The sequence below is a fragment of the Gasterosteus aculeatus genome, chromosome 20 (assembly GCF_964276395.1).
Source record: "Gasterosteus aculeatus chromosome 20, fGasAcu3.hap1.1, whole genome shotgun sequence".
Lineage (NCBI taxonomy): Eukaryota > Metazoa > Chordata > Actinopteri > Perciformes > Gasterosteidae > Gasterosteus > Gasterosteus aculeatus.
Genome location: NC_135707.1, coordinates 11,856,704 through 11,869,996, shown reverse-complemented (window position 1 = coordinate 11,869,996; position 13,293 = coordinate 11,856,704). Strand labels below are relative to the sequence as shown.

Sequence of the window (13,293 nt, the reverse complement as noted above, 5' to 3'; positions counted from 1 at the left end):
TCACCGATGAGGCACACTCTAATAATAGCAAAGAATTGTCTTCTAGTGTAACATGTCCTCAGTGAGTCTTCTCGGGGGAAATAATTAATTTATGTTGTAGTAGACCCTGTCTGACAGACTAGAGCTTCATAACTTATCCTGCGCGACAGGTGGAGCGTTATCTGTCTTCGCCTGATACGTCATTGTGACACTCGACTGCTTGTTGTTTGGCATCATGGATTTTCTGCCAGGCTTTTACAACGCGCCGTGACGTCCAGCCAGCCCACGAGAGAAAAGCCAGTTCCTCTGCGCTGCTCCTTGTCCTGTCGTGGCCTCGAGCCAAAGATATATTTGACAATAAAACAGCACTTTCTGATTGCGTTTGCGTGTGAGCACAAAAACAAAGACAGAACTTATGATCATTAATATAGTTTCCTCAAGACTATCACATTGTTTCATAATGTTTACACGGGTAGGACTGGAAAGTACGCCTGTCTAATGCACCATTTGTTAAAGGTGTGTTTAAATACTGGCCACCTCACCGCGCCCACTAGACTCACAGTCTGAGTTGTCATGGCTGCGGCAGGATGTCAACGTGTGGGATAAACAGAGGATCCAGTGGCTTTAACAAAAGGTTAATTAAACACAAAGCAGTGAACGCATTTTTTTCCTGTGTGCGTGCAATTTGTGTGGATCGCTGTTGTTCTGCTGCATAAGTGACTGCACATCTGTGTGACCTCCCTCTGCCATGACGCTCTGATAATAACCTGAGAATGTCAAGTGGCTTAACATTTATCTCTTGTCGCTTTTCTCTCTTTTCCAAGTGTTTTGCATTCAGGTAGATTCTAGTTCTGCTCCAACGATAAACAGCTGCCACATGGATGGTTATTTATAGACTTATGACGCAGATATCTGACATCGGCACTTGCCAGGCCCCTCAGCCTCTACCCAGCTGCCCGCCAACCGAAGCGGATGCTGTTGCCGGGGAAACAGGATTATGTTGACATCACAGGATTTGAAGCAATCTTCTGCAAAGAACAAATTTACAATACGCCCACAATCCCGACCTCCCGGAGGCTCCTGAGACGCAGTCATCTTCCCGCTGTGTGCTGTGGACAGTGATGTGAACTAAAAACAAGCAAACATGTGTTTAGGGAAGACAAAATGCGTAAGACTGTGTGCCTGCCTCTCTGTGTTTTATTGCTCCATCACTAAAAAACCCACACAGATCAATCAGGAAATGGACTTTACTCTGTTGTTATCAATTCACTGGTGCACTGGTGCAACAGACCGTGTGGACATGTATGATGTGTGATGGATTTTATAAATGAGGACACATTTGGGTCATTTGGGACATATTTAAGTTTTCACCTGTATTGTTCGCAAATTACTTACTGGCAAAGTCTTCTCACCACTTAAAAGGCCAAGTTCTCTCTTGTTTCAGGTCCTTCGTTACTATATTTGAACATTTATCAGAGCGCACATGATAGGATAGGAAATATGCAGGAAAGACTGACAGGGAAATCAAAAGAATTTAACTGGAAGAGACCGAAAGCATCTGACAGCTAAACAAAGCAACCCAATACACGTGCCATATTTCACTCAAGTCTCACTGTTTTATTTAATTAAGGTGGACCATTGCATACATTACATAAAAAGCTGACATTGTGTTCTGTTCAGACCAGAGGAATGTCTGTATCTGCACCAAAAACAAATAAAAAAGCACTCTGCACCATAGATAAGGAAGCAGAGTGGAAAGAGGGAGCAGGGAGGTATCTGAAAATGTAAATGTGAAGCTTAAAGGGCATCACAGGTTATCTGAGCCCTTTCATGTCTCCCTGCACAATCATGAGCTAACTGAATGAACGATTGTCCGTAGGAATATAGCCTTTACTTTTCCATTGGCTGTATGAACAAACAACTCAAAGAAAAGGGCTACCCTACTTTACACAAGGCCGTTTACTAAAAATGATAAGAGGCCATAAAAATGTTTGACCATCATGAACGTTTTAAAGGTTTAATAGAGTACTACCATAGATTACATCGCAGTTAATAAACACCTCCTGGCTTTGAATGATTGCATGTAAAGAGAGGTTTCCACCGTGTAATGAAACAAATATACAAATTATGTTTTTTGCATCTCATTTTTAAAGGAAACTCTCCTTGCGCTGATTTAGTCCGAAACCCTTGGATAACTAATTTACAAACATTTCCTATTAAGTTAATTACACAATAAATATCGATGGTCCAAACACTTAATAACTAGGCATCTGTGTACCACATGCTAAATGTAATCATAATGGAGGGAGAAATAAAGAGGCAGTGCTACTAGAAGCTAGCTAGCCTAGCTTAGCAGGCTAAAACAAAACGCCGTCTCTTCTCTTCCTGACCCACTTCTACATCATGTGGTTAAGTTACCTTCATATGACATATTTCAATTATTGGTATTAAATTTATGTTTAAGTATGTCATTGGTTTCAATAGACAAGACAGCTGACGGTGACATTCCTGTGTTTCCCTGAGAAATATAAGACATAACATGCAGGCCTGAGTTGATGCAAACACCAGGAACAATGAATGCAGAAATGCTTTGACCTTTGACTTTGTCACGATTAGATAGTTTTAACTGCTCAAGCAAATAAACATGCAGGTTGTGTTTGGTCAGCTGTAATCCGCCATCGGACATTTATACCTAGATTACCAAATGCTCATTTCTAGGATTTCTTCGGTCTTATCGACAGATAACTTTGTTAGAAGGAAAAACCCTTTCTGCGCGCTCCCGGTGCGCACGCGCGCAGAGCAGAGGGGAGGAGCTTGTCTAGCGCGTCACGCACGGGGTGTTCCCTGCAGACAGGGCGTCCACAATCGACGGCCAAACACGGCAGCCAATCACAGGGCTCATGCTAATGAGGATGCTTTAAACCTCCTTATGAATCGGTGCTGCGCGCATTGATCGGATTTCAGCGGCGCACACCGGTGAAGAAAGAAAAGCACCTTCTGATTCAACAAAGTTCATCTACCGCTCCTCCTCCTCCTCAGCGACAGGACCTCCTCGCCACCGACATCCACGGGACTATCTCACTTGTTTGGGCAGAGAAAGAGCTTCAGCTGAGAGGAAGCGCTCATTCACGTCCTGCTCCTTTATTTTTCCTACCTTTTATTTTTTGTTCTTCTCCATAAAAAAATATACCCGCCATGTCTTGCGGTGACACGTCGGAGCAGGATCGGCGGTTCTGCGTTTTGTCTTGGGATCAGGTGCGGCGCTTGGACTCGATCCTGGGGGAGGCGATCCCCATCCACGGCCGCGGAAACTTCCCCACTCTGTCCGTGCAGCCGCGGCAGATCGTCCAGGTAAACCGCGCTCACCCACCAAACTTCATCTCACTGTGATTAACGCAAGAGGGGAAGTCACCCCTGTAAGACCCCCGGTGGTCTCCAAACCCGGGATTTAACCTATAAACGGTGTTATAAAAGTTATTTGTATCCTTCCTGGCTCCACTCTCTACAATTAATTCCGTGGTTATTCCCTCAAAAACAGTCTTCTTCATTCTAATTAGTCAACCCCCCTTCCTCCCCCCTCCTCCCCCTGGTTTGACTGTACGTGTCTGAAAAGGGACACATGCCATTGTCCCCTTTCAAAGCCACTTCTACGTTGTGGCTGGCTCACATTTCACTTCTCCTGCTGTGTGGCAAAAATAAATGCCACAGTGGACATAAAGATCCTGAGCTGGAGAATCCTTTTTTTTCCCTCTCTCCATCTCATTTACTCATTGACTTATTCAAGACGAGCTCCACGCGTATTCGAAGCCCAGAGCTTCATGGTTGTGGTCGTGGAAAAGATGAACGCTCCATTGAGCGAGCAGGACACTTAAAGTTTGAGCCCCAAATGTGGAAACCCCTCAGCACTTTATTCTGCTCAAATCGGCCATCTACCATACCACGGCAATCAGCAACTAAGCCATTTAGCCTAAATATATCTATATATCTATAGATATAATAGATTTTGAGGATGTAGTTGTGCCTTTCATGTTTTGCATCACAAGCGGCATGACTGAGAATGTGGACCTTGGTCCCACTGCAGGGTTAAGGGGACAAACAGGCCGCAATAACATCCACTGCAGCATCACGAAGTTCTAGAGTCCAAGAGGCTTACAGGGCTGTAACTTTATATCTAAGATAACAACTTCCCAGCCTTCCAGCGTGACACACTCGGTTCCTAAACCCCTTGCTCTTTTCCCCCCAAATTCCTTTTTTTCTTTGTTTTTAAAGAAATTAGTGACATTTGGCTAAATGTGAAGCGCTCAGGGGCGTACCTGTGCTTCTACAGACAGGGGGGGGGGGGACTTAGCCTCTCACTTACAGTCAAGTGTGTATGACTCGTAGCCAGCGGCCAGGAGGAAGAGTGTTGAGTCTGCCCCCGTTCAAACCACAATATTATTGCTTCTGATGGGAATTTGAACCTCATCTGCAGCACTTTATGGATGAATGATTACAATGATACTGCCAAGTTTGCGCGATTACGATCTTATCCGTTCACACACTCCCGTGTGGAGGGTTGACTCGCCTTTTAAATGTTTGTTTGTCCGCAGCCTGACCCAGTATGTATAAATAGAGCCGACTTGTTATCTGATCACCATGGGAGAGAGAGTTAACAGACACTAATCTGAGAGGTCAGTGCCAGTGGGGAGATTTAGGATTGTGTTCAGGTGTGCGACAATCATTTATTCTTCCGGTTTTACATGTATGACCCGTATGCAACCTATTTTCTGAAGCGTAAGATACATTTAACGTCCCTGAGGCAATTTATTTGTTTGGCTTCTTATTTGCATAAGGGCTTAATGAATATGACAATCGTCTTCGATTGGCTTTTTGGACGTGACGTGGAAGCTTTTGCCGTCAGTGAAGAATGTGTGTTTGTGTGTGTGTGTGTGTGTTCTCGGTACAATAGAAAGATGCTCTATAAATTCATCTTCCAGAGTATAGATCATGTCATGAGTCAAGTTATATCCCTTCAGGCAGGTGAGCTGAATATGTGGTCTTATTTAATGTATATTGTGACTGCTGGCAGGGATGTTGGCACAACATGTCCAGCTCTACATAGATCATCCTATTCCACTGAGATGAGGCCGATTAAACATCTCACAGGTCACTGGGACAGAGAAAAGGGAAAATCCACTGACCCGTAATGACCCGAGGTTGTGAAGTCGAGCCTAAAGATGATTGTTTGCGTCGGACACCACTCTGGCTCTTTGGCTTTAGCTCAAACTGAGGCTGATGGCGTTTGGATTGGATTTAAAAGCAGCAATATTGATCTCAGGTTTACAAGCGATTTAGTTCCACTGCTCGTTTGCAACTAGGAGGGCAACTTTTACCACCTTTTTTTGTTTTCTTCATGCAAATAGCACTCGTATAACTTCATGTATTCCACCGATAACGCGCTGCGTCTCCGTCTCCGTCTCCGTCTCTGTTCAGGTGGTGCGGGCGAGGCTGGAAGAGAGGGGCGTGTGCGTCAGAGACGTGAGGCTAAACGGCTCGGCTGCCAGCCATGTGCTCCACCAGGACACCGGACTGGGCTACAAGGACCTCGACCTGATCTTCGGCGTGTCGCTGAGAGACGATCAGGCCTTCCGCCTGGTGAAGGACGTCGTGCTGGACTGCCTGTTTGACTTCCTGCCAGCCGGAGTCTCCAAGGAGCGCATCACGGCACTGACCCTCAAAGAAGCCTACGTGCAGAAGCTGGTGAAAGTCTGCAACGACACGGACCGCTGGAGCCTCATCTCGCTGTCCAACAACACGGGCAAGAACGTGGAGCTGAAATTTGTGGACTCCTTGCGGCGGCAGTTTGAATTCAGCGTGGACTCCTTCCAGATTTGCCTCGATTCTCTGCTGCTGTTCGACCGCTGCTCAGAGACGGCCATGTCCGAGAGCTTTCACCCCACCGTGATCGGCGAGAGCGTCTACGGGGACTTCAGGGAGGCCATGGAGCACCTGTGTCAGAGGACCATAGCTACGCGCAGCCCCGAAGAGATCCGCGGCGGTGGCTTGCTGAAGTACTGCCACCTGCTGGTGCGGGGGTTCACGCCCTCCTCGGAGGCGGACATGAAGCACATGCAGCGCTACATGTGCTCGCGCTTCTTCATTGACTTCTCCGACATAGTGGAGCAGCAGAGGAAACTGGAGGCCTACTTGCAAAACCACTTCTCCGGGATGGAGCACAAGCGGTACGAGTGCCTGATGACTCTTCACCACGTGGTGAACGAAAGCACCGTGTGCCTGATGGGACACGAGCGGCGCCAGACGCTCAGCCTCATCTCCATGCTGGCGCTGAAGGTGCTGGCTGAGCAGAACGCCATCCCCACCGTGACGAACGTCACGTGTTACTACCAGCCAGCTGCGTACGTGCAGGACATCAACTTCAGCAATTACTACATTGCGCACGTGCAGCCGCCACAGCTTTCGCCGTGCGGTAACTCCTATCAGACGTGGCTGCCCTGCAGCTGAACTGGCTGGAAATGGAAGTAGGAAAAAAAAAGAAAGAAATGCAAATAAATTCAAACATTCACGCCAAATGTGACTTAACATGTACTGCTTTACGTCTGATTGAGCCGACGGATACAATTTTCTCACTTTTGTGTTCTCTTGCAAAACATCTGTGAGATTGCTGGTGATTTCTAAGATGATGTCTTCTTTAAGTATTTAAGTCTTCACGAAGCTTTATATACGTTGAAATACATTTTTGAGGGAATAAACATTAAAGCTAGTGTTTTTTTTTACAGTTTGGCTTCATTATTATTAATTTTAATTCCGTACTGGACCAAAGACGTATTTGTTGTTCAGAAAGGGAACGTGGTTATGATCCCAAGTGCCTAAAATGAACCATGAAATGTTCTGAAAAAACATCTGTAAAGTGAGAACTGTGCATTTGGTGTTTTCTAGAGTACTCTGACTATCTTTTCAGGAACAGAATCATTCTTCTTTGTGCAATTAAAAACAGGAAATAAACTACTTTATTTTGTATCCTGGTTATTTTGTTTTAACTGGGCCACAATGGGTGTTGACATCTGCGATTGGACTAAACTAGTCACATCTGGACTGCTTCACCATTCACACGGTCAGCTTGTGTATTCTCACATGCAACAGCTTTCATTAGTAATGACGTTGACTCACATTTTGTCCCCTCCGTTTCTGCATTGGAGGCGTTTCGTCCTGTCGACCACGAGACGGCTCATTCCCAGTAACCGGTGAAATGCATATACTGTCGGCTGGAGTGAGTTGCATTCGTTAAACTGGCCTGGAGATCCGTTACAATCTGAGGACATGAACCATAAGGAGGGTTTTTCAAAAGCACAATGGCCTCTCTCTCCTCTGTGATACTAAAGCCTTTTAACAAAGACTCGCCTGTTCACCCACATTCGCTCCTCTGGAAACTCACTCCTGTTTGCTTGACTGAGTCCTCGTCCATATCATTTTGTTGAAGTAAAAAAGCATCTTGTGCTAGAACGGCCACATTCGTTAAAAGACCGAGATGGTGGAAACGACACAGCTCGTATAGATTATTAGCAGACCTTGGTTCTTTACTGGCCAATATTTACATCTGCCGTGCCAAGTGGAAACAAAAAGAACTTTACCTCGCCGCGTGTGAGTCACACTCCTTCGTTCCGTCTCCACACTGAGCTCCAACTAGATTTCTAAGTTGGGTGTTGAAAGGCAGAATAAGAAGATGTGGTATTATTGGAGCTTATATGCTTATTCATTATCCTTCGTATGAATCTGTTAAACGTGGGGTTTCTGGGAACAGTCCGTACCAGAGCCTTGCTAGAGTGATAGAATGTCAGTTTTTTCAATATAACATTCTTTTACTTACTTACTGTGTTGTATTATCCGGGCAAACCTGCTACGGAGAACCTGCAGAATAATACTCCGCTGCTGAGCCCCATGTGCTGCCCTCTGCATTGAGTATTTAGCCCGCAGCCGCCACCTTTAAGTCTGGAGCAATAGATGGTCTGTGATTAAGCACAGTGGGATTATGAATGAGCGTAACGGAAGCAAAATATGGATGAATAATAAAAGACCATATGTTTTGATATTGGATAATTCTACGACAGCTGTTGTTAATAACACCCCTTTTATAATTTTCAACTTTCAACCCCTGTTTTTTGTTTTACATCTTTTACATCTTGCTCGGGGAGCAGTTAGGAGTTGGCTATTCTTGCACAGGGACACTTCGGCATCAGACACAGAGCAGCCGGGGTTCGAACCGGCAACCCTGCGGTTCCCAGCGGCCCCTCCCTACTCCACGGTTGCACGTGAGCAGATTTGTTCACCTGCCGTGGGGAGCTCTACTCATCTTGGAAACAGTCGGGTGACGTCCTGCGCGGCTCTGTGGAGTCTGAGGCGATGTGCTGTGTTTATATCTTCGCTTGGCCTCGGAGACAGAGACAGATTCTTAACAGATTGAGTGGGAAACTGGTGTGAGGAGTTTGATTCATCAGCATTTTTTCATCAAAGTGAAATACTGCAGCGGACCGCAGGCTTTTTAAGCTCCTCAGCATGGCTTCCACAACTTGTTTACCGTTACAAGTTGGAGCGACTGTGTAATTTTCCATTCACATTCGCTGCTTGAGGTTTTGGATTCATAACAAAATGAGAAGTGCTCCCGTGGCTCATGGGTCAGTTTCGCAAAATGACCGAAAGGACAGTATGTTCCCTACTAGGCTTTTCCAATATTAATTTTCTACAGCGGTTATCCCTGATCATGATTATACTTTCTTCCACTTCATAGATTAACAATATGCTGCTCCAACAAAGAACACAAATGTTTGCATAACACTGGAATAATATGATTTGAAGCACACAGTTCAGCAGTAAACATACTTAAAATGATTTCAGGCAGACTTGAGGCCAACGTTTTGAATCCATCATTCTGGTGATCTTTCATGACCACATGGCTCTGCTTGTTCTGGCAAAATGTCCAAGTCTTATGCGCCCTCTGCACTTTGTTCCTTTTGTGCTGTGTTTGTTGAACGTGATGCATGTCAGAGTGTGTCCTTGTAGCTTTCTTATAATATTTGCACAAAAGTGTTCTGAGTCAAACACTCAGGATTGATACAGATAAGACTTGCGAGACCAATCCCCTGTCAGTGCTGTCTGCTGACCTATTGAATAATAAAAACACCAGTCCGATTAACACAAGTTAGCACGTGGATTTGACAGAAACATAAGCGATTGCAGTTGAACTGACACAGTTGTTGTTCCAGGGATGATAGAGTGTAAGAATTCTCAGACATTTAATTTGGGCTTTAATTTGGAGAGTACGTGTGTGGGCTGAAGTTATGTGCACACATCTGTGTGAAAAGTTCGGTGATGACAGGACGGAGACACAGTAATGACAGAGATTTCACAACTTCTTGCCACACCACAAATCAAACTGGCCCTGTATCTGTGCTATTACCGCCCTTGAAAGAGGATTTATTCAACCAAGGGAGCGATTATAATATCAAGTGTCCATTGGGAGCTTTTAGCTTTGGAACCTCTGGTGCATTATTCATATGATATTATAATATTAATATATATATTATGTTTTATCCCCTCATGCGAGACCCTTTTAAAGACTCAATCCAGATCAAACTAACTCATGAATTGAGGATGTTTTAAATGAAGCTGTATTCTGCCTCTGTGGATGTGACATCATGTCTCAGCTGGACTGAATGATTGGAGCAAGCTGACAGTTGCAGAATAGTTGTTTGTCATTGTCGGTGTGTTGTTTTGTTGCCAGGGCTCTGAGAAATGTCCACAATTTCTTCATGTGAGAAACATTTCAAACACATGTGGCACAGTTCTGGTATTATAGAAAGGTAACCCACCTTTTTCAGTGAGCCACGAAGCCTGCAGTCATAAATAATTGAGCTATCAATTGAAACCGAATATTTCCAATATTTTCTAATATTGAAACACTGAAACATGTGTGACAACATTAGAATCTGCAGAGTAATAAAGATGTCTTGGCCTACAGACTGTTCCACTAAAGCTTTCTTCCACTAAGAAGTCATATGGGTTCTTAGTTGGTTGAATAACAACAAGTAATATATAAGTAAAAAAGTAGATTTAGTGAAGTATAGTACAATTTGAGGTACTGAAGTTATTGTAAACATTGTTCCATTTTACTTTTCACTCCACTACTTATATTTGACAGGCAAAGTTACCTTGCAAATCAGATGCCCCCCCCCCCCATATGTTCAATCGATGGCTCATTGGACCTGTATCAGGTGTTTGGACCTACAATCAGTTTTATCCCCCAACTTTAAGATTGGGGAACACTGAACAAAGGGTAGGTTGTCCATGCATTTATAACAAAACCAACAGAGATTTGTTCTTGGCCACACAGTTCTGACTTTTATATTCTATTAGGCAACATGGGTAAAAACATGTGCGTTTACAAAAACAAAAAATGTACATACATATAACTCAAAGTAAAACCACAACTTTTCATGAATATTTTTAAATATTGTGCTAACGTGGGCTAAACTAAACTGAACTAAGCCAAATGACAATCTTCTAGCGCTCAATAATTTTCTTTAGTTCACAGAAATGCAGGTGATCTAAATTGCCTCATTAATGTCGCAGTAAAAAACAAAAAACAAACGAGACTCAAAACATGGCAACCCACCCAAGTCTGTTTCATTTGTGGTTTAGAATTATTGTTATAAAGCTTTAATTAATCAAGTGGCAACCTCTAATCAGGCATATGAAGTCAATTAAAAGTAGACAAAGAACATGTACTAATAACAGATAACAAATATTGTATCTTCATTCTCTCTTCTGAGATAAAGTGATATAATATTTAACCCCGTTAAAACCCTGAACGGACTTGGATCTGACCGTGTAGCTGGACGGGACACTGGTTTGACTAAAACTGAGACCTGCGCGTGCTCACATCCACGCGCCTGCTGCTTTAGAAAGTGACGTCATGATGGACGAATGGAACATGCTAGAAAATGCCAGTGCAGAGTACAGATAGGACGGCCTCTCCTGGGCCTGTTGGGAAGGGAAGGGTGGAGTTGTTTGAGGTGGTGTGTGTGTGTGTGTGTGTGTGTGTAGGGGGGGTTTCACCAAAATAGCCTGCAGGAGAGAAATTGCATCTGTTATTTTATTTCAGAGTTAAGTAGCGTGGGGGGAGTGCGGGGGGGGGGGGGGGGGGGCTGACACCACAGATCCAAATAGCTGCTGGAGAGGCAAAATAAAGTGTTGGAGACACTCACACAGGGAGAGCCAGCGCTGAGCATTCCTGGCATTACAGCACGCTGACAAACAATCCTAACTTTATCCAGTGAGCCTTGTCAACTGAATGGCTGCAGTGTGTAGAGTTTACCCACCGAGGGGGGGCAGTGTGCCTGATCCTCCACTGCGTCCCAATCTGTCAACTCTCAGATCCTCATCTTTAGTACGCTAATCATTATGTTTGAATTGTTCGTTTGATTGCTATTCTCATGACTAGAGTTCCCGATGGCCTCTTCATGCTCCAAATATTTATTCACCCATAACTTGATAAATGCTGCCGGATACACGATTACAAATACATGCCTCTATTAATAAAACATGATTTGTCAGCTTGCACTACAAAGATCCCAAAGCAAAAAATAACATCTGCCTTGTTCGACTATAAAATAGATTTTATGAGAACACAAGAGCTCAACATGTTCCTCTTTGTGTCAAAGATCAAACCATTGCCTGCAATTCAACCATCATACACCCACACAGCCTGTGCATTGCAGCCATGCCACATCCATCATATTGTTGTCCCGTGTGAGAACAAAGATTGTGTCTTGACCGCAAAAAACAGCCACATCAAAATGTTGTTTTTGTTGTTGTTTAGTGTTTTATCATCTCCAATGATCTTACTCTACTTGAGCTAGACGTTACCACGGAAATTGACAGTTGGCACCACCTTACGCAGAACAGCTATTGTCCAGTCACAGCAAAGCAACCATAAAGTGAACCAGACATCACATGCGATTGAGTCTCCCCAAAAACACGAGAACAGAAGAGTGTAAAATCAGTGTTCGGACGTGCGTGAAATGTAAGACGCCGATCTTGCCATGTTTGCCCACCATAGCGGTGTCCCACGTGGTTGCCACGTGAGCTCCTCCTTTTGAACCTTTAACATCCGTCGGACGTCATGTGGATCCCATCACCAAGGCCCTTTTCACTGATGTCCCCCCCGCCTGCATTCCCCCGCAGGCTGGACAGGAAGTAAAATGTTGAGAGAAGGCCCAGGTTGTGCTCTTCATCAACACTGCTGCTGGAGAAAGGATCGTTTTCAAGACACCGGTGATGCCGCTCAACCCGCCACGATCGGCCTCCCGCCGACAGGATGTCCATCAAGGAAGAAATTAGCATCCACGTTCACGACTGGCCAGACAATTTATAGATGGTTGTGGACGTCAAGAGAAGAAATGATTCCAGTTGCATTTCAAGATTCACATAATTAAATCTAAAAAGAAATATGAGATGGATGGATACATTTTGAGGAGAACAGGATGGCATACAATCATTTATCCTTAGATTATTGACTTTTCTGGTCGCTAGAGCACAAAAACAATAGATTTTCCTATAATTTCTCAAATAAACTTCCAACCATTGAGCTCTGCTTTTTAAACAGTCCCAGACATGCTTCACAAGCATGCTGTTTCCATGGCGTGTTCCAGCTGTTCTGATTATTTTAATTACTGTACTGTCAGTCCGTTTTTATAGTAAGATATAAAACAGAGCAGTTTCCTTTTCTCATGAAATAATTTGGTCCGTTAAAATTTATTGTGAATAGACATGGCATGGCAGGACGCCTCCAGTAATAATAATAAAGAAGGGCTATTTTCCCACATACGATGAGCCCAGTGACTTCGATCATATATTTCATGGGGTGTTGTTTTGGGTCCGGTTATTGTATGCTTTGGGTTCTGTATTTTCCAGTCACTGGTTTGATCCCGAGCGGCTCGAAGCGCAGCACCAGAATGTGCAAATTTAGAAGAAGAACCAGTTTGGTCCATGTGTGTCAGCCTCAACATCAAATGCAAGGACAATGTCATGGAGACAACACTTCCTTCATGTTTTCACCAGAGAAAGAGAAAATATATCCTTTGTCGTCATGCGATCTTCTTGCAGGAAGTCAGAGCAGATGAAGTAAGGTCTCAGCTGAGACACGTCCTCTGCTTTGTGACCTTACAAGTTCCTGGACTCAACATGGACACGGGGCGTCTGTGTGATGTCAGTGAACTCAACCATAAACAAACACCCTCATCATCCTTTTCCCGCCTCCCA

General features: G+C 44.3%; 1 protein-coding gene across 1 annotated transcript; it reads left to right on the top strand.

The window, feature by feature from the left end:
• Positions 1 to 2,780: 2,780 nt before the first annotated feature.
• tent5ba (terminal nucleotidyltransferase 5ba) lies at positions 2,781 to 6,994 on the top strand. Its single transcript, XM_040166193.2, has 2 exons — positions 2,781 to 3,330; positions 5,452 to 6,994. The coding sequence occupies exons 1-2, from the start codon at positions 3,175 to 3,177 to the stop codon at positions 6,478 to 6,480; spliced, it is 1,185 nt and encodes a 394-aa protein (XP_040022127.2). The 5' UTR covers positions 2,781 to 3,174; the 3' UTR covers positions 6,481 to 6,994.
• Positions 6,995 to 13,293: the final 6,299 nt, after the last annotated feature.

Coding starts and splice junctions, on each gene's coding strand:
- tent5ba (XM_040166193.2), top strand. CDS start 3,175: ATGTCTTGCGGTGACACGTCGGAGCAGGATCGGCGGTTCTGCGTTTTG. Junction 3,331..5,451: donor AGCCGCGGCAGATCGTCCAG/GTAAACCGCGCT, acceptor GTCTCTGTTCAG/GTGGTGCGGGCGAGGCTGGA.